We start from the raw sequence: 22,631 nt of genomic DNA on the forward strand, positions 1-22,631 counted from the left end.
GACTCTGCCAGTCAGTGGGGACGTGACCAACTTGAGGGCACGGCCTCACTCCATACAAGTGCATGGAAGCGAGGCTGCTCCCACTGGCCGGGAATATGTATAACTCAGAATCCGGTGAATCCCCGCAGCTCACAGTGTGTGAGCTGGGGCGATTAATAAGTCTGCAGTCTTATGAATTAAGTAGTCTTATGTATTAAACAGCTGACGCCCTGCAGTATTGGCCCCAGCCAGTTTTGTGACTGATCGGGGCCTATTAACCCCTTAAATAACGCTGTCCATTGTGACAGTGGTATTTAAGTTGTGACAAGGGGGTCACAAGACCCCCTTAGTAACAATCCGACCCCCTTGATGAGAATCGCAGGTCCCGATGGTTACCGTGGTACCCTGAGGTCATGTGATGACCCCAGGGTACACGGTGGCCTGTGAGATCCAGCTAAGAGCTGCGTCTCAGTCTGTTGTGTCAGTGAGACACTGACACATCTCATGCACTGCAGTGTATGAGACCAGCAATCAAAATAAGAATTATACATGTCCCACAGTGAAAGTGTAAAAAAAAAAGCACAAAAAGTGCAGACAAATCACTAAAATCCATTTCGCCACTCAAAACGCAGCGTTTGTGATAAAACAAAAATGAAACAAAAAAAGTACACAATTAGTATTGCCGCATCCGGAACTGCTCGCCTTAAAAAAAAAAATAAAATAATGATAAACACGCCAAAAAACGTCGCTTTTTCATCATACTGACTCACAAAAGAAGTGAATAAAAGTCTTATGTAAAAAGAAAAAAAAAAATGGTAAGAATTAAAACGCCAAACCGTCCCGCAAAAAAACAAGCCCTAATATGGCTCATTTGACAAAAAAATAAAAAAAAAGTTACAGCTCTCAAAATATGGCAATGCGAAAACAAATTCATTTTTGTAAAATAATGTTTTTAGTCTGTAAAAATAGCAAAGCATTAAAAAAATATAAAAATCTGGTATTGCTATAATCGTACCGACCCAACAAACAAATCGGTCTTACCACTTTTACCACACGGTGAACGGCGCAAAAATAAAAAATAAAAACAGTAACTAAATTGCTGTTTTTTGTTCATTCTGTGTCTGTCTGAACAATCTGAATAAAAAGAGAAAAAAAAAATATTGTGTGCCCCAAAATGGTACCAAAAAAATCTTCAACTGGTCCCGCAAAAAATAAGCCCTCATACAGCTCTGTTGGCCAAAAAATGCAGTTAAGCTCTCAGAAAAGGGCGACAAAAAAACTACTTTTTATAAAAAAGGATTTTTACTGTGTGATAGGAGCAAAACCTTAAAAAAAAAACAATTAGAAATCTGGTATCGCTGTAGTCGCACCAACCTGAAGAATAAATCCGCCTTATCACTTATACCGCATGGAAAACAGATCAAAAATAAGAACTATTCTTGTACTGCTATTTGTTCATTCTACCTCCCAAAAATCGTAACTAGGCTCGGCTCACAATTATCCTGCACTCTCCTCTGAGCGCTTACACCGGGGTGTCCGTGTAAATTCTCAAAAACTGCAATTCAGACAAAATCCAGGACGCAACCACTCATTTATGAGGCAGATGGAGTCATTTTGGACTGGTCTGTGTTCGGGCAGTGTCCCATCATTTTAGTCGTCTTTTTAGTACACAAGTGTGGGTGACCACAGATCTGTGCATGCCTAAAAAGATGGAGACCACTGGAACAGACGCCAAACTGAGTGCGAAGTGTCTCCATCTGCCTCATTATGGTGGGTGGTTCCGTTGGGGATTTCACCTGAATCGCATTTTTGTAGAATTTACATGGAAATCCCGACATAAGTGCTGAGCATAGAACACAAAAATGTGATCCAGCCTTATTCTAGAAGCGTCAAAAAATATTATGCACCCCAAAATGTTACCAATAAAACCCCTAAATTATCCCACATAAACCAGCTCCCACTCAAGTCTGTCATTTGTCACTGGAACTATAGGGGGTCCCACGTTACTGGTAGAACAAACTCTTAAAAGCGTCAAGGCTCTTGACCCCCTCAAATAAAATCCAGTGAATTCTGCGCTCTCAAATATAAATGCCTACCTCCTTCTCAGCCCCACTGTGCCTAAACCGCAGTATGTAGCCACATGTTTGGCATTATTGTAGTGGGGAGAGAGCACTTAACAATTTATGGGTTGCGTATTACCAGAAGCACAATGTATGGGGGCTCCATACTTTATGGGGGCACATCGTATGGACACTACACTGGCAGATTCTCCAGAGAAAAAGCCATTCATTGAGAGGTGCAATTTCTACAATGGGGTCTTTTTTTTTTTTGCTGTTCTGGCACCTTTGGCGCTCCGCAAATGTCACCCACAAACTGTTCTAGCAATATCTGTGCTTCAAAAGCCAAATAGCGCTCCTGCCTTCTTAGCCCTGACGTGTGGCCTAAGGCTGGGTGCCCACATAGCGTTTTTCAAGCGTTTATGCTGCGGAATTTCCGCAGCGGAAACGCTAGGTAATCCGCACCCCATGGTCCCCAAGGGGATTCCGCATGTTCTATGCACATGCTGCGGATTTTTCTGCAGCGTTTATGCTGCGTACAAAAATCCGCAGCATGTCATTTCATTTTGCGGAAGCTCAGCGGAACTCCCGCCATTCACTTGCATTGAAACGCATAGAAACCGCGACTGTACATTTGTACAAGCGGCTTCTATGCGTCTCTATGTGCGGATGGTACCCAGTTCTGGAGGAGAGGAGACTCTCATCCAGACCTGGGTACCATTGTACCTGTAAAAAAAGAATAAAATAACAAAGTTATATTCACCTGTCCGGCGGCTTCTCTCTGAATGCCGGCATCGCTTGAGGACCCGCGGTGACGTCACAGTCATGTGACCGCAGGCCCTTCACCGCTCTGTCTCGCGATATGCCGGCAGCCGGGAACCAGACAGGAACGAGCGCTGCAGCCACGCCGGGGCCTCCGGGGTGAGTATAGCTTTATTTGTTTTAATTTTTACGGTTCACACTGTATAAATACATGCCGGTTGCATGGATTTATACAGTGTGACCTAGTTGTCAAGTACTTTCCAAGTGATGCTATCGCCTGGAAAGCGCTTGTCAATCTGCATGCGGAAACGCATGTGGATCCGCATGTATTCTGCAGGAAAAACGCATGCACAATCTGCATGTACAATCTGCATGCGTTTTTTCTGCCAGGGAGATGCAGAAATGCTGCAGAAATTTTCTGCTTCATTTCTGCATCGTGGGCACATAGCCCAGTAATTTCTTACGACATATGGGGCATCACCGTGTCCGGGGGAAATTGTACAATAAATTGAGGTCCAGTTTCACCTATTAACCCTTGTGTACCTGAAAATTTGCAGTAAATACAATAATTACATTTTTATCACTACATGTCATATTTCCATGTCTCAATGTTATAAAATTCTGTGAGGCACCTATGGGTTCAAAATACTCACTGCACCCCTAGATGAATTCCTTAGGTAGTGAAGCTTCCAATATGGGGTCACCTGTGGGGGGGGGGGGGTGTTCTGCTGTTTTCGCATGTCAGGGGCTCTCCAAATGCGACATGGCATTCACAATTTATTCTAGACAAATTGTGCTCTTTCCTTTCATAGCCCTGACATGTGCCCAAACAAAAGTTTTTGACCACATATGGGGAATCATCGCGTTTGGGAGAAATTGCGTAACAAATTATGGGGTCCGTATTCACCTTGTGAAAATTACAAATTTGGGACTAAAACAACATTTTCGTGAAAAAAATGAAAATTTTCTATGACAACCTAATGTTATCAAATTCTGTGTAGTACCTGTGGGTTCAAAATGTTCACTATACCCCTAGATAAAATAATGTAGTGTGAGTGTATTAATGTACTCATCTGCTGCTCTCTCCGAGATCCAGTGCCGTTCTTCTCCTCTTCTCAGTGACGTCACCACTCTGCAGACTCTCCGGATCACACTGTGATCTGTGTAACTCCTAAGTGGCTTTTACAATGTAAGTTCATAGAGCTTCAGAACAAGTCTCTATAGAATTACATTGTAAAAGAGACTTCCGGCTAACACATAGAGCATAGAGCGAGCCGGCTGGTCACAATTGCAGGGCTGTGGAGTCGGTATAAAATGGACCGACTCCAACTCCTAAAATATATAATAAATTGGGTACAGTAGTTCAATGCAGTTTATGGGGAATATTTTTTTCATAAGAATTTGAGAAAGTTATGAAATGTCCTATTCCTGATCTAAGGGTCTAGACTTTTAGCTGAGATGAATCTGTGCTACAGTAAATTTATCACTTAAACATGAGCCATGTATGAGGGAGTCGGAGTTGGAGTCGGTGTCATAGAAATTGAGGAGTTGGAGTCAGAGGTTTGGCTTACCGACTCCACAGCCCTGCACAATTGTGGTGACGTCATGAGAAGAGGAGAAGAACAGCGCTGAACACCGGCGGAGCAGCGGTAGGTGAGTATATTAATACACTCACACGACATTACATGCACACATACACACATTTAATAAAAAAAAAATAGTTAGGAGTGCTCCTTTTACGAACATGTTTTTCAGATTTGCTCACCTAGAGCTTTATAATCTGGCTTGTGCACCTGGAGGTGCTACCGGTCTGGTAAGAAGGATGTATTACATGCATGACTACCAAATGCGGAAAACTATTGTACGTGCCTAAACATTAGTTCAGCCTGTCCTCACGCCTGTCAGCTTGTCTTCTGTAATGAAGGAGAAACTCTCGTAACGCTGCTGAAGATCACCTCAGATATTACGCCTTCTATATTATTTACTGAACAAGAAATGTTATATTGTGGATAGTTATTTCTGTATGTAGATACTGTACGTTCTATATGGGTGGGCCTGGGCCGGGCTACTGTTTACCTACTGACTATATTGGAGCGAGCCGGGGAAGGAAGGTCAGACAGGGAACAAACCTCTGGAAGCCTCCATCTGAGAGTGGGGTCTGTGTGGAGAGGTTGAGAAGTCCTAGCGGAAGTGAAGAGAAAGACGATAAAAACTGTGAGTTGGCAGTTTTAACAATGACTTAGGACCCCACAGATCTTTATGGTAAGGCTATGTGCCCACGATGCAGAAATGCTCCGGATTTTTCCTGAGCGTTTCTGCATCTCCCTGGCAGAAAAAACGCATGCGGATTGTATATGTGGATTGTATATGTGGATTGTACATGCGGATTGTACATGCGGATTTTACATGCGTTTTTCCTGCCAGGGACATGCGGATGTGAAGCGTTCTTCACATGCATTTCCGCATGCGGGTTGACAAGCGCTTTCCAAGCGATTTTAGCATCACTTGGAAAGTGCTTGTCAAATTGGTCACACTATATAAATCCATGCAACCGGCATGGATTTATATAGTGTGACCGAAAGAATGGTAAAAAATAAAAAAATAAATCTATACTTCCCTTCCGATGGCCCCCGCAGTCTTGCTTCCCTCCGTCCTGGCTGCCGGCAGCTCGCGGTACACTACACTGAAGGACCTGCCATCACATGACTATATGACGTCAGCGCAGGTCCTACAGTCCACCGTGATCTGCCGGCAAGTGAAGACGAGTGCACCGGGGGCCATCAGAAGGTAAATATAATATTTATTTTTTTATTTTATTCTTTTTTCTTTTACAGGTTCTATGGTACCCGGGTCTGGAGGAGAGTCTCCTGTCCTCCACACCCAGGTACCATCCGCACATTGAAACGCATGGATTCCGCATGTACAGATCCAGTGATGTGGATTACATTAGTTCCAATGCAAGTCAATGGCGGCGAAAACGCATTGCTTCCGCAAAATAATTGGTAGTGCTGCGTTTTTCTCCGCAATGATAACCCGCAGCGGAAATTTCCGCAGCATGTGCACAGCACATGCGGATTATCATGCTAACAATTTGAGCCGACAATTTTTAGCGGATACCATGTTGCATTTGGAGAGTCCCTGTGTACCCAAACATTGAAGCTCCCCCACATGTGACCCCATTTTGGAAACTAGACCCCCCAAGGCACCTATCTAGATGCATAGTGAGCACTTGGAACCCCCAGGTGCTTCACAAATTGATTCATAAAAATGAAAAAGTGTTTTTTTTTTCACTTTTTCATTTTTACGAATCAATTTATGAAGCACTTGGGGGTTCCAAGTGCTCACTATGCATCTAGATAGGTGCCTTGGGGGGTCTAGTTTCCAAAATGGGGTCACATGTGGGGGAGCCCCAATGTTTGGGCACACAGGGGCTCTCCAAACGCAACATGGCGTCCGCTAATTATTCAAGCAAATTTTACAATCAAAAAGTCAAATGGCGCTGCTTCCCTTCCGAGCCCTGCCGTGCGCCCAAACCGTACTTTTTCCCTAGATATGGGGTATCTGCGTGCCAAGGGGAAATTGCTCAACAAATTTTGGGGTCCATTTTTTCTTGTTACCCCTGTGAAAATAAAAAAAATTGGGTCTAAAGTAACATTTTTGTGAAAAAAGTTAAATGTTCATTTTTTTCTTACACATTCCAAAAATTCCTGTGAAGCACCTGAAGGGTTAATAAAGATCTTGAATGTGGTTTTGAGCACCTTGAGGGGTGCAGTTTTTAGAATGGTGTCACTTTTGGGTATTTTCTGTCATAAAGACCTCTCAAAGTGACTTCAAATGTGATGTGGTCCCTAAAAAAATGGTTTTGTAAATTTTGTTGGAAAAATGAGAAATCGCTGGTCAACTTTTAACCCTTATAGCTCCCTAACAAAAAAAAATTTTGGTTCCAAAATTGTGCTGATGTAAAGTAGACATGTGGGAAATGTTATTTATTAACTCTTTTGTGTGACATATCACTCTGATTTAAGGGCATAAAAATTCATATTTTGAAAATTGCAAAATTTTCAAAATTTTCGCCAAATTTCCGTTTTTTTCACAAATAAACGCAAGTGATATCGAAGAAATTTTACCACAATCATGAAGTACAATATGTCACGAAAAAACAATCTCAGAATCAGTGGGATCCGTTGAAGCGTTCCAGAGTAATTACCTCATAAAGTGACAGTGGTCAGAATTGTAAAAATTGGCCTGATCATTAATGTGCAAACCACCCTCGGGGGTTAAGGGGTTAAACTGCTCCCTAGTGTGAACAAGGGCAAGCTGCTACAAAACCATAATATTCTAACCAAAGAACACCGCAGCCTCTGTAAGCGCTAAGATGTATGGAAACACTGAATATGTGAAATTTGAGCTCCATTACTTGAAGGTACTTGGCGCATACATTGGCTAATTCATGTGAGCCCCATTATGCGTTAAGTACCTCTGTTTTATAAGTATATTCTATATAGCAGTAATGGAGTTCAAGCTTCATATATTCAATGCTTGCATACATCTTCGCACTTAGTGTGCTGCTGTATTCTTTTGTTTGTATATATATAATGTATATATTTATTTCTGTCCTATGACATTGAATAGCCGTGAGTGATCAACTAGCAATCATTAATTACCACAATTACCTTCAGAGTATCTCATTCATCTATTGGAAAATACACTTTATTTGCAATTCCAGTCTCTCTTGAAGTTGTGGGTTAAGCTATATGTCAAGGAAACTAATGTTTTTGAAGTAGAAACATGTTTTTGTCATCTTTAAACTTGAAAGTTTCGATGCTTATTGTGACCACCATCCTTTTCGTAGTTACACAGGCATATTTCGATTAAAGGGGTATTTCTGTATCTGACATTTATGGCGTATCCACAGGATGCGCTGCAAATTTTGGAACTCCCATACAAATGAATGGAAAAAGCTGCTCATGCTGCGGACCATTATCTCCTCTGCCTCCACCATACACATGAACACTCTGCTCAGCTGAGCATACCCATGTTCTCTGATAGAGCCGCTCCCAGAATTATCTGCCAGCAGCTTATCACCCCACCACACAAAAGGATCGGACAATTGAATTCCATCTGCCTGATCCGTATGTGCCCTTACACAATCTGTCGGCAAACAGTCAGGACGCCGCCATATACATTGAAGTTCAATGAGGGAACCATGAATGCCAACATGTACTGGAACATATTGAAGCAGAGCATGAACCCCTCCCTTCGGAAACAGGGCTGCAGGGCAGTATTTCAGTCTAATGACCCAAAACACACCTAAATCACATAGGATACACTGATACTCTGCAGTGTACATCACATAGGAAACACAGACTGCTGTATACAGCAAATAGGATACACTGAGACTGCTGTATATACATTGTATAAACACTGAGATAATATGAATAATGGTGGCCAAACAAAATATTGACACTGTGGGCACAATTTTGTCATTTTCACTTAGAGGTGTACTCACTTTTGTCTCCAGCAGTTTAGACATTAATAGCTGTGTTGAGTTATTTAGAGGGCACACCAAATTTACACGTTATAAGAGCTGTACACTGACTACCTTACATTGTATATAAAACGTCATTTCTTCAGTGTTGTCCAATGAAAAGATATAACAAAATATTTACAAAAATGTAAGGTGTACTCATTTTTGTGAAATACTGTATATTGGGCACTTAGATAAAATATCAAGCAAATAAATAAACATTTATGGATATTGTATACAATACATTTACTATTGAGGTATACCCCTACATTATCCTTTTTTTTTTCCAATCTTTTGTGTAATCAATTTCCCCCAAATCCATTTTAATCCTTTTGGTGTAATTAATTTTCCAATAAATATTATATTTAATATATTTGGTTGTATGTCATATTTGTAGGTTTTATTATGATATTTGGATGTACAACCGCCTCTTTGTGTTTAATCTATAACTGTCATGTATACAGCAGTGTCTCAGTGTATCGTGATGTAAACAGCAGTTTGTGTATCTTATGCGGAGTCTGTGTATTCTATGTGATATATACAGCAATCTATATATCCTATGCCAAGTATACAGCAGTCTCAGTATATGTATACCCTAAGCGATGTATACAGTAATCTCCGTGTTTATGCAATATATACACAGCAGTCTCTGTGTCTCCTATGTGATGTAGGCAGCAGTCTCTGTGTCTCCTATGTGATGTAGACAGCAGTCTCTGTGTAGCTTTTTATTACTTAGATTTGTACATTTTCTATGTTAGTAATTACAAACTTGGGACCTGCTTGACGAATTTAAGAGCTTCTTCGAATAGGCTGCTGTATAATTAGGATTATGTGAGGACTTTTATTTTCTTATCTGTGGTGGCGGATATCACGAAAATTACTCAGACCCTTTTTATTTTTTTTGCTCATCACCTTTCATTAGTTTGTATATTTAAGTGGACCTTTCACCGAAATGTTCATGTTGAATAGGACATGATATAGTACATAATAAAATGGAAGAACATGCCTCAACAGTAGCATTGACAAACAGTCTGCTCTCCTCCCTGCAGAGTGATGACCTTTTGCTGGAGCACAGCAGACCTGAGTATCACTGACAGCTGTCACTTCATCTCCAACAGTCTCATTACAAACACTTCTAGTAGCTATTTTCTCATAATGCTTCCAGCTCTGCCAACCATAAGTAGTCCGATATAAGAGGAAAAAGACCCCCCCCCCCCATTATAGCGTAGAATAGGCTCTGTGCAAGACATAATGGCACAGCATTCAGTGTGGGGGGAGGGGCAGTACAGCAGAGTTGGCAGATGAATACACCCCCAGTTGACATCTCTCTGGTAAAGCCCACTTGGACTTTAAAAAAATAACTGTTTAGTTGCTAAATTCTTTGATCGCTAATATCTCCACAACAAAGAAGTGAAACAGAACAATCAAGCCAAAAAAGTTTTATTCCGCTCTGCAATCACTATTACATCCTATGCCCAGCTCAACATGAAGAATTTGGTGAAAGGACCTCTTTAATGTGTGGCCCAAGACAACTCTTCTTCTGACACAGCCCAGAGACATCAAAAGGTTGGACACCCCTGATTTAGCCTTTGTGACGTATGTAGACATAATAATAATAATCTTTATCTACATATAATACAACAGTGAAAACAGAATACTATGAATGTTATACGTGTGCGTGTAAAGGAATTGCCATGGTATCGGTTATTTGACAGCTGACTTTTTTTTTTTAGCACCTGATGCATTTTGTACAGTGTGATTAGGCTTTAACAACTAAATATCTGACTTGTAATATTGTTTTAATGTTTTTTCACTTTTTTAGGACCAGTGACTATACGGAGTGTGAACAGAAGCAGTAATACAGACAGTACACATAATTACAAGGAGGCCCACGTCATCCCAGTGTCTCACTTATTAGTGTTAATAATGTGGCTCTAAACATCCTCGATCCTGTAAGAATCACAATATATCATTCAGTGAGAGCAAAGATATCGTCTTGTAAATTGGTAAGTAGTGCTTGTGCCTCCGGTATCCTATCATCTACAACACTGCAGAACATGCGTGCTTTTCTCCAGTTCACGAAAAGACATCCGTGGGCGACCAATGTGACAATTTATGGCTCTCTCTTCGCATCAGCTGATGCTGTACAACAAAAACTCTCTAAAGGGCCGAATGAGCGGCTAGACTGGAAGCAAACTGCTAAAGTCGGCATTGTTGGCTTCTGCTTTCACGCCAATTTTAACTTCTTTTGGCTGAGATTTATAGAAAGGGCATTTCCAGGATCTGCTCCAAAGAATGTCCTAAGGAAAGTGGCTTGTGACCAGTTAATGGCGGCACCCATAACGATCAGCGCTTTTTATACAGGTAATCTATACCCTTTCTAACAATGTCTGACACTGAACAAAATGTTACATCTTACTTATTAAATATAATGTAAGGAGACCTCTGTATCTACACCATCAGTGTTATGACATGGCACTATCAAAATGCTGCTGTTATATTTTAAAGTAGTATTCCAAGCTTACTGATTGCTGGGGGTCCAACCGATGGGGCCCCGACAATTGCAAGGGACCGGGCTCTGCAAGCAAGGGACCGGGCTCTGCAAGCAAGGGACCGGGCTCTGCAAGCAAGGGACCGGGCTCTGCAAGCAAGGGACCGGGCTCTGCAGAGATCTGTCATAAATGGAGTGGAGGTGATGTGAGCTAGAGCCCTGCTCTTAGGATTGCTGGCTATTCCAGCGATCCGACCCCCATCAAACAGTAAGTTATTCCCTATCCTGTTAAAGGGCACACTTAAAATTTTGGGCATAACACTTTAATGCTTCATGAATATGTCATATCAATTGTTCTTTTGAAAAAAAAAAAAAAATGAAAATAAAGGAAATAGTTTTTAGATTACCTCTATAATTAATGTATACAGTGCTGCTGTATTCTCCAGGATTCTTTGGTTTGTTCACACTGCTTCATTGTGTTTGGTTATACATTTGGAGGTGGTGACGGCCTTATTTCATCAGTGCAAGGCTGTTTTTAATTCTCATTGGATCCTACCTGCCAGGCTTTTGGCTTGGTAGAGGCATGTCTGATAGATAAGGTTAGAGTTGCATCAGAGAAAGGTCGCCTTGACTGGTGGGCACACACTAATTGGCCAATTTGTAGCTTCATTTTTTAAGTATATTCTATATGGCAGATAATGCTTTTGGCTTGGCTCTCACTGTATGTGGGCTATTATGTGGCCATTACTACCTCACTGTATAAGTGCCATTACCAGATGCAGTGTTGTGACTAGAAGGAGAGCAGAAGATTGCCTGTGTATACTTGTGAGTGATGAGATGACCAGAAAACTCCGCTCTATAGTTAAAAAACTGCTCCTGATTGTTGCAATCATTCATGATCATATTTTATGCCTCCATAATAAATCACTATTTTGTTTTTTAGGTTTAAGTCTTCTGGATGGAGAGGATGACATCTTTAAAAATCTTAAAGAGAAGTTTTTGCCAACCTACAAGGTAATAATGCTGTGTCTGTATAGTATTAGTGCTCTGGAGTGTACTGTCAGGAAAAGGAATGCAATCTGATTATATCCAGGAGGATACATAGTGCAGGATTGCACGGCCTGCAGATGGTGGGAGGATGCAGAGAGGTCTCCCTGCCCCAGCGGAGCAGGAGACTGTGAGAACATGGGCAAGTGATGGGACCAGGAAGCCAGCCAATCACATCCCGGTATATAGTAGGAAAGAGGCAGCTGGATCCATGTCTGCAGGCGATGAGCTGAGGAGAATGAGGCACCCGAAGACAGTGAAATTATCTAGAAAGTCACAAAAACCTATAGTACCCAGGTGTAAGCTATGAAAGAATATATGGCATAATGGATAGTAAACCTCGTCTAATGTTATATTTTTATCTCTCCATTTCCAGACTGGAGTGTTATGCTGGTCAGTGTTTCAGGTAAGGTGTCATTGATCAGGTTTACTTTGGTTACAATATCTGTTACATATAATTTATCTTCTATAATCTTACCCAACTGGACAAAATGGCTTTTGCATCTGAGGTGTTTTGTAATGGACGAGGCTGATGGACAGGCTTAGTCATACAGTATGCTCTGAGAGCTGTGAAGAAAGCTGCGCTCACAAGTTCAGGAGGAGAACCTGCCATACTTGTATATAATAGGAAGTGCCTCATAATCATGTCCCCAGTACATGTGTGAAAATAAAGAGAACCATCATCCACCTCTTTGAGTCTTGTCCATACCTGAACCTCTAGACTTGCAGATGTACATGCGCTGATTCCTCCTCCTACTGGACCAGCGCAAGCAGTTATTACTGATCCGAGGCTCATCCCCAATATGGGTGCATCCTCAACTGCATTGGTCAAGGAAAAGGCGGAAACCAGTGCATGTGCATGGTCAGAGGTGTGGACAAAACTGTTAACATGTCACGTCATGTGCTGAGCTAGGCAAGAGCAACATGGAGCGGGGAGAAAGCACAACTTACAAGAAGAAATAACCGCGGATACTGATGAAGATATTAGTAATTGTAATGTATTCGTGTCTGACACTTCTTAGTAAGGAGTCCACATAAAGTGGCCATCCCCTTTGAGAGGTCAATGGTTTTCCTATGATGCATTTTATAAGATTGTGTATGCAGCATTGTGTCACTGAAACAAAATCTTATGCGACAAAAATGGAGGCACGACATTCTCTTGTGGTAATGTTGTGCTGCATCATCACAATTTCCCCTGGCTTTACACACCCCATACACATTGCATATGTGGGTATCAGGTTTATTGCCCATGTTAATCCAATCTATGAAGCTCCTCTCTCACCTTTTAAAGGGAACCTGTCACTTGATTCATGCTGTGCAAATTGCGGGTGGTGTAATTTATGATGAATTTAATGGGCAGCCGTGACCATGCCCCATCCCGCCCATGTCCCTCCCATGCTGTCCCCGCATTGGTGTAGCAGGCCGAGACTGGCTTGTAAACACCAGATGTCGCAATCATTTTATGCAACTGCCAAGTTGTGCAAAAATACTGTCACTTATTAAAATGGTTATGGCAGATTACACGTTACTGAATCGACCCCACAGTCTGTAGAGCTGGCCAAGGGAGATGTGACTTGTCTGGCGCTGCCCCCAGCATCTTCTGCTCATATTTCCAATTCCAGAGCTGTTGTCTGCAGAGATTGCATAACTTTATGCTTCATGTCGTGCACCAGCAAAGCATTCATGAGGATATACAGGTGCATCTCACAAAATTAGAATATCATCAAAAAGTTAATTCATTTCAGTTCATCAATACAAAAAGTGAAACTCGTATATTATATAGAGTCATTACAAACAGAGTGATCTATTTCAAGTGGTTATTTCTGTTAATGTTGATGATTATGGCTTACAGTCAATGAAAGCACAAATCATTATCTCAGTAAATTAGAATAATTAACAAAAAACACCTGCAAAGGCTTCGTAAGCATTTAAAAGCGTCCCTTAGTCTGTTTCAGTAGGCTCCACAATCATGGGGAAGACTTCTGACTTGACAGATATCCAGAAGGCAGTTATTGACTCTCCACAAGGTCCCAGAGGCTGGAGGAAGAGTGGAGAGGCCACAATCCAAGCTGCTTGAGGTCTAGTGTGAAGTTTCCACAATCAGTGATGGTTTGGGGAGCCATGTCATCTGCTGGTGTAGGTCCACTGTGTTTTATCAAGACCAAAGTCAGCACAGCCGTCTACCTGGACATTTTAGAGCATTTCATGCTTTCCTCTGCCGACAAGCTCTTTGGAGATGGAAATGTCATTCTCCAGCAGGACTTGGCACCTGTCCACACTGCCAAAAGTACCAATACCTGGTTTAAAAACAACACTATCACTGTGCTTGATTGGCCAGCGAACTCACCTGACCTTAACCTCATAGAGAATCTATCAGGTATTGTCAAGAGGAAGATGAGACACCAGACGCAACAATGCAGACGAGCTGAAGGCTGCCATCAAAGCAACCTGGGCTTCCATAACACCTCAGCAGTGCCACAGGCTGATCGCCTCCATGCCACGCCGCATTGATGCAGTAACTGATGCAAAAGGAGCCCCGACCAAGCACTGAGTGCATTTACTGAAGATACATTTCGGATTTTAAAAACATTTTTTCAAGCTGGTGTTATAAAGTATTCCAATTTACTGAGATAATGACTGTTGTGTTTTCATTGGCTGTAAGCCATAATCATCAACATTAACAGAAATAAACACGTGAAATAGATCACTCTGTTTGTAATGACTCTATATAATGAGTTTCACTTTTTGTATTGAAGAACTGAAAAAAATTAACTTGTTGATGATATTCTTATTTTGTGAGATGCACCTGTATATGAGATATGCTTTAATAAGAGTATTTGATTAATTGATGACATTTCTGTACTATTCTTTACAGAGGAAATAGTTGATGGACTTTTAAATTAATCTCTCCCATGGACAGCGTGAAGGCCAGATGTTATGGCCTTATTGTGTTTAATCACATGCTTTTTTTGCATTTACATATATTCTTTTGACTGTATGCTGTTTAGCCGAGTCACTACAACTAGTCCTTGATAATGCTATTAAATTTGGCTTACACAGTAAAAAGAGAACCTGTCGAAGCATTTCTGATTACGCAAAAACCTCAATTGTTTTATTGGAGCACATCAGCCATACCATCTGGCATCATTTGAGTGAGGCTTTGCCCACTAGTCGGATTTTGGCCAGGAGTATGCATATCATGTACTTGAGCGCCATTCCCAGCACAAACACCGGTAAATCCTTGGCGCGCACTGTGCCTGCGCTGGGAGGATTCACAAGTCTGCATTTATACAGAGTGACTTCACACTTGGCATCCTAGACCAGACCACCCCTTTTAAAGAGGTTGTTCCATGAACAAAGTAGATTTTAATAAATAGATCTTGGAATAATAAGTTTCACAATTAGAGGTGTTAAAAAAAAAAAAAATTGTTCCTGTGCTGAGAGCTTATAAATGTGCCCCTGCTATGTACTGTGTAATGGCTGTGTCTGATCATGCAGAGCCGCTCCAGTTCATGGTCGGCACATACCACAGCTTCTGGCCAGGGGAGGAAGCATAAGTCACTTATGATGAATGAGTATACAGATGAAAAAGCAGGGGCTACTTTCTGAGGTAACACATTTCCCTATATGTTTTATCACAGGAGTGAGTGTTTCTGCCACTTCACCAGCAACACTCACTCCTGTGATAAAACAGACAGGAAAGTATGTTGCCTCAAAAATACCAGCTGTGGTGCCCTTCTTTTTCTCTTGTCTGCTCACTTATAATAAGTGACTTCTGCTTCCTCCCTTGGCTAGAAGCTGTGGTATGTGTCAGACACGGCCATTACAGGGCACATAGCAGGGGCATATTTATGATTATATCTACACATGCACATCTGATAGTGGAACTTATTATTCTTCCAAGATGAAAATGTTCTTTGCTTCTGGGACAACCCCTTCAATGTAAAAAAATACAGCAGGACAATGAAGCAGACGCTCCTTTTCTTCGGGGTGCTATATAAATGTCTGTTACATATTGTAAATGAGAATCCTGCTTAAAGGTGTTGTCAGGCACCACTCACTTCTGTATTGATAGGTGAGCGGCAGTGATGAGGTGGCATCTACACATTCCTGCTGGGACGTGCGCATGATTGTGGGGTATCGTGCACTTGTCCTATTCATCAGCATCCCATGCCCTGGCCGTTATGCATAGACACACAGCGGAGGGTGAGCAGCAGCTGACAACCCCTCGTGGCCACGTGACTGCATCCACAGCACTTTAATAGGCATACTTGCTATGTAAGGTAGGAGCTCAGAGGCATGCTCAGTGGTACAGGAGGCTTTCTTTTCTAAATAGACCGCTCCCTTTAACCCCTTTAAAGCCCATGACGTACTAATACGCGTCTGTGCCCTGGGCTTTAAGAGCCTGACCCGTATTAGTACGTCATCGCGATCGCGCGCGCACACAGGCTGTGCGAGCGCGATCGCCGCCGGGTGTCAGCTGATAGTACCGGGTGTCAGCTGTGACAATGTGCAGGGAGCGGTCCCACACCGCTCCCAGCATATTAACCCCTGCAATGCTGCGATTGAAGTCGATCGCAGCATTGCGGTGGCAAGGGGAGGTGATCGGAATACTCACCTCCTCTTCCGGCCTCCAGCGCGGTCTGCCGCGGCTTCCCGGGTGTTGCCATGACGACCCGATGTCATCATGACAACATCCGGGTCACCAGACAGCAGGAAGATTGTTTGGACATGCGCAGTGCATCTCCAAACTATCTTCTCCCTGTCCAGCGCTGACTGCCTGCATGCCACAGGGATGGTGCTGCATTCCTGTGCCATGCAGGCGATCAGAATGAAAAAAGTGAAAGTCCCATAGTGGGACAAAGTAAAAAAAACTCCCAGAAAAAAATAAAAAAAATAATCCACTAAAAATAAAATATAATGTACCCATCAATAAATATTATTATGAAAAAAACCAAACAAACAATAAAAGTACACATATTTGGTATCGCCGCGTCCATAACGACCTGGCCTATAAAACTGTTCCACTAGTTAACCCCTTCAGTGAACACTGTTTAAAAAAAAAAAAAAAAAAAAGCAAAAAACAATGCTTTATCATCATACCGCCAAACAAAAAATGGAATAACACGCGATCAAAAAGACGAATATAAATAAAAATGGAACCGCTGAAAACGTCATCTCTTCCCGCAAAAAACAAGCCACCATACAGCTCCATCATCCGAAAAATCAAAAAGTTACAGCTCTCAGAATAAAGCGATGCAAAAAATAATTTTTTCTATAAAATAGCTTTTATTGTGTAAAAGCGCCAAAACATAAAAAACGATATAAATGTGGTACCGCTGTAAACGTACTGACCCGAAGAATAAAGCTATCTTATCAATTTTACCACACGCGGAACAGCATAAAAAAAGTAAAAAAAAAACAATTCCTGAATTGTTGGTTTTTGTTTATTCTGCCTCCCAAAAGCTGGAATAGAAAGCAATCAAAAAATGTCACATGCCTGAAAATGGCACCAATAAAAACGTCAACTCATCCCGCAAAAAAACAAGCAATCACATGACTCTGTCAGCCAAAATATGGCGATGCAAAAACTAGATTTTACAAAATGTGTCTTTTAGTGTGTGACAGCTGTTAATCATAAAAACCCGATATGATTCTGGTATTGCTGTAATCGCACCGACCCGAAGAGTAAAGTAATCTCATCACTTATACCGCACGAGGAACGGCGTAAAAAATAAACGCTAGGGCTGGGGTTGGGGTTGTGCTAATGTTAGGGTTGGGGTTGTTGTTTTTTTTCAAAAGTAAAAAAAAAAAAAAAAAAAAAAAAAGATGACTATATGGCAACTAGTGTTGAACGCAAGTGCTCGCTACTTGAGTTTGCATCGGGTGCTCGGGTATGCACTGAGTATCGCGGGTGCTCGAGTCTCCGCCCCATATGCTTCACGGCCAAAAAAACATTGTGGGGTTTGCCTGCCATGCACGAGCGATCCCCGCATGTTTTTTTGGGGTGTCTAATAACCATGAAACATGCGGGCGGGGACTCGAGCGTTTCACTTGAACACCCGTGATACATGGTGCATACCTGAGTACCCGATGCAAACTCAAGTAGAGAGCACTTGCGCTCAAGGCTAATGACAACTTATTCAATATGATGACCTAATGTTATCAAATTCTGTGTCGTACCTCTGGGTTCAAAATGTTCACTATACCCCTTAATACAATCCTTGAGGGGTATAGTTTCCAAAATGGGGTCACTTGTCGGGGAGCTCCACTGTTTAGGCACATCAGGGGCTCTCCAAACGCGACATGGTGTCCGCTAACAAATTGAATGGAAAATCGGCTCAAATTGTTAGCGGACACCATGTTGCATTTGGAGAGCCCCTGTGTGCCTAAACATTGGAGCTCCCCCACAAGTGACCCCATTTTGGAAACTAGACCACCCAAGGCACCTATCTAGATGCATAGTGAGCACTTGGAACCCTCAGGTGCTTCACAAATTGATTCGTAAAAATGAAAAAGTGGAAAAAAAATACTTTTTCATTTTTACGAATCAATTTGTGAAGCACCTAGGGGTTCCAAGTTCTCACTATGCATCTAGATAGGTGCCTTGGGGGGTCTAGTTTCCAAAATGGGGTCACTTGTGGGGGGTTTCCACTGTTTAGGCACATCAGGGGCTCTCCAAACGCAACATGGCGTCCGCTAATTATTCAAGCAAATTTTACAATCAAAAAGTCAAATGGCGCTCCTTCCCTTCTGAGTCCTGCCGTGTGCCCAAACAGTGTTTTTTCCCCACATATGCGGTATCTGCGTGCCCAGGGGAAATTGCACAACAAATTTTGGGGTCCATTTTTTACTGGTACCCCTGCGAAAATAAAAAAAAATTGGGTCTAAAGTAACATTTTTGTGAAAAAAGTTAAATGTTCATTTTTTTCTTTCACATTCCAAAAATTCCTGTGAAGCACCTGAAGGGTTAATAAAGTTCTTGAATGTGGTTTTGAGCACCTTGAGGGGTGCAGTTTTTAGAATGGTGTCACTTTTGGGTATTTTCTGTCATAAAGACCTCTCAAAGTGACTTCAAATGTGATGTGGTCCCTAAAAAAAAATGGTTTTGTAAATTTTGTTGGAAAAATGAGAAATCGCTGGTCAACTTTTAACCCTTATAGCTCCCTAACAAAAAAAATTTTGGCTCCAAAATTGTGCTGATGTAAAGTAGACATGTGGGAAATGTTATTTATTAACTATTTTGTGTGACATATCTCTCTGATTTAAGGGCATAAAAATTCATATTTTGAAAATTGCAAAATTTTCAAAATTTTCGCCAAATTTCCGTTTTTTTCACAAATAAACGCAAGTCATATCGAAGAAATTTTACCACAATCATGAAGTACAATATGTCACGAAAAAACAGTCTCAGAATCAGTGGGATCCGTTGAAGCGTTCCAGAGTAATTACCTCATAAAGTGACAGTGGCCAGAATTGTAAAAATTGGCCTGGTCATTAACGTGCAAACCACCCTTGGGGGTAAAGGGGTTAAATAACTTGTGGCAGACTTACATTTAATATGTAATATGCAGTATATATTTGGGGTTTCCATATTTTGGGTTTTCAGACCATCCTGCACTCTTTTCTATGTTCTGTACTTTATATATTTTTTTGTATTTCTATTTTCAGACAATAAATTTCAGCATTATCCCTCCCGTCATCAGAACTGCCTACATTGGGGTCTGCGCTTTTCTGTGGACAACGTTTCTCTGCTATATACGTAATAGAGACATTGATCAGGTGATTGCAAGGTTTCTGCAAAAAATACCAATAGTTGGAAATAAAATGGCTCATGAAACTGGAAAAGAAAAAGAAGAAAAGGGGAAATAAATGAGGCTGCTGAACCTGTGGATTATAATTCCAAACGCGATCCTGGTCTTACAGAAGCAGCATGTCCCGGAGTAAACGACACCCGGATCAGGAACATTCTGCCAAGAATTCGTAGTTAATTCACTAATCTCTGAAATTAAACATTCTTCCTGTCCACACAGATCATTATAAATTAGAGATGCATTATAGATGGCCACCAATGTAGTCAGCTTCCATAACCGACTGCAAATGCCCAGCACTATGGTTAAAGAGAAGCTGTCAGGTCCTTTTAGAAGAGACATGATGGAGCAGTATAAGGCGTCCGCACAGCATGGCTGACACGGGATTTGTGCTTAGTAATGTATTTCTTAACTTTACATGGCGAAGCTCAGTGCGTGAGCAGCACTTGTTCTCCGCTCCTGAGTAACTAAGACTTCTATCTCTACCAAAGGGGTCATCCCATTTCTGGAAAAAAATAAAAACAGCAACAAAAGAATAAAAAAATTATACTTCCCTCTTCTTCCCTTCTCCAATCCAGCATGAATGGTGCAGGGGTCCTCTGGGTATTTGTTTGCAATACTATATTGGAGCCAATATAGGACCACTGCAGCCAATTGATGGGCACAGCGGTCACATGTCGTAATATTGTCACTATGGCTCTGGACTGGGCAATGTGGCCAATAAAGTAAAGCATGTGACCTCTGTGGCCACTGATTTGGTGCAGAAGTCACAGGCTAGCGGCAAGTAACCAAACACTGGAGGACCACAAGAAGAAAGGAGAGGGAAGTAGCGTTCTTTGTTTATTTTTGCCTTATAACATTTGCTGGAGTTTTCATGTTGTCAGAATTTGGGTAATCCCTTTACTGGATGCCCGGAGTTTATTGTACACCCATCAGTGTTCAGCATTTTTTAAGGATCTTTTCTAACCTGTCAATGTGAATCCTTTTATCACTGCTGCACTACAAGTACTGAGAACTTTTGTATTAACCGTTCAATTTTATATTTCACATACTCATATTTGTTTTATGATCACAAGCATCGCACATTGTAACATTTTTGTCAGACAGCACCTCGGGTGATATATTTGGAATCAATATTGAGAATGTGAGGGGTCATGATGGATATGATTGGGGCACTGTCTACATACTGTATGCACTTGAAAAAATGTTATTGGGTTTTGAGAGAATAAAAACATTATTAATAACCTACAAAACTGACGAGTAATTTGTTTCTACCACGGTTACTGCTGATAATCATACACATTTATCCTAATGGAATTTTTTTGGACCTTGTGCTATTGGAAATAAAGTACAGTTAAAGGGCTTGTCCGGTCCAAATCGATAAGTCTGCAGTCACTCTGTGCGTCACTCTGTGCGTCACTCTGTGCAACTACAGACTTACGGATCCCCCCAGCGCAGGCACTGTGCGATGCAGGGTTTCACCAGTATTCTGACCTGGGACCCGAGGTATGTATTAGTTATACATACTCCCAGCCAGAGCCCATCTAGTGGGCGTGGCCTTGCTTCCGTACACTTGTATCGCGCAAGGCCGCGCCCCGTATAGGGGCGCAGCCTTCCAGTCGGTACATCCTCTCTCCGTACAACTGTATGGAGCGAGACCGTGCCCACTAGCCAGGAGTATGTATAACTCACACAGGCCCTTCAGTCCTGGATCAGAAACTGGCGAATCCCCAAAGAGCACAGTGCCTGCGCTGGGGGAATTCATAAGTCTGCAGACACACAGAGTGACTACAGACTTATCGATTTGAACTGGACAACCCCTTTAAGTGATGTTTTAATAACTATGTATAACCTATCAAAGATCAATAGATCTTAATAGTTATGGTCCTAATATATTCATTAACAAGGGGACATGCAGGTAGCAGCTCGCCTCCTAAATCAAAATGTAAAGAGCAGATAAAGGGTTTCTTCAAAGAGCAACTATCACCAGTCTGGGGCTGCCCTTTTTATTCAACCCCTTCCCAACATGTGACGTACCAGTATGTCAAACCTTGTCGGTACTTCCCTCAAATGGATTTACTGGTAAGTTATGGCAATTATGCGGGCACAGGAGCTCAGCTTAACCACTCCCTCTCCCGCCTCCCCCAAGCCAATTTTCACCTTCCTGACCAGGCCAAATTTTTCAATTCTGACCCCTGTCACTTTATGAGGTAATTACTCTGGAACGCTTCAACGGATCCCCCTGATTCTGAGACTGTTGTTTTGTGACATATTGTACTTCATGATTGTGGTAAAATTTATTCGATATGACGTGCGTGTGTGTGAAAATATTAAAAATGTTACAGTTTTTAAACTTTTTTTATTATTATTTGTTTTATTAAACAAAATTACGTTATCTATGTGAAGAAATTATAAGTAATAAAGAATTCCTGAAATCACAAATCTTGGAAAATTTTAGCGTGGAGCCTCTATTCTAATATACCCTCTTTTCATACAGTATTATTGAATTTACAAGTTCAATCCAGGATTGTAGTGTCAGGCATGAATTACCCATCCACTGTAATGCTAGCAGCTTGCTAGCCAGAAACAAAGTCTCACGCAAATTTTTTTTTTAATGTATTGGTACCACATCTCCTCCTCAAGTATCCCAAACAAACAAATCAATGGGTCACAAGGAACTGGAATGGACATTAAGGAGGTCACCTCTTGCCAGAAGGATGAAACCATTAGACAGGACCATATCATGTGTGAAATCTGCATCTGTAGTATGACATCATAAACATTCTGTGGTGCAAAATAATTTTAACGGAGTGACATATGATTGAATAGTATAATGCGGAATCATTTTGTTGTTAGAAGAGAAGACCATGGTAGGGGACTCTACGACCCCCTCCCAGTCTTCCTCCTGGATATTAGGTATTAAAGGGATCCATTTATCTATTACCGTTAATGGATTA

The 22,631-nt window shown here is 41.6% G+C and overlaps 1 protein-coding gene across 5 annotated transcripts in view; it reads left to right on the forward strand.

The window, feature by feature from the left end:
- Window positions 1–22,126, forward strand: part of MPV17L (MPV17 mitochondrial inner membrane protein like) — a 94,287-nt gene extending 72,161 nt beyond the window's left edge. For all 5 annotated transcript variants that reach the window (XM_073656574.1, XM_073656572.1, XM_073656573.1 and 2 more), the window contains exons 2-5: window positions 10,148–10,689; window positions 11,760–11,830; window positions 12,240–12,269; window positions 19,535–22,126. In XM_073656574.1, the coding sequence (XP_073512675.1) occupies window positions 10,383–10,689; window positions 11,760–11,830; window positions 12,240–12,269; window positions 19,535–19,735 (609 nt within the window). In that variant the 5' untranslated portion in view covers window positions 10,148–10,382 and the 3' untranslated portion in view covers window positions 19,736–22,126. The remainder of the gene's footprint in view (window positions 1–10,147; window positions 10,690–11,759; window positions 11,831–12,239; window positions 12,270–19,534) is intronic.
- Window positions 22,127–22,631: the final 505 nt, after the last annotated feature.

This window comes from Phyllobates terribilis, unplaced genomic scaffold (assembly GCF_046119375.1).
Source record: "Phyllobates terribilis strain yellow unplaced genomic scaffold, ASM4611937v1 Scaffold_12__6_contigs__length_324123572, whole genome shotgun sequence".
In the NCBI taxonomy this organism is placed as follows: Eukaryota; Metazoa; Chordata; class Amphibia; order Anura; family Dendrobatidae; genus Phyllobates; species Phyllobates terribilis.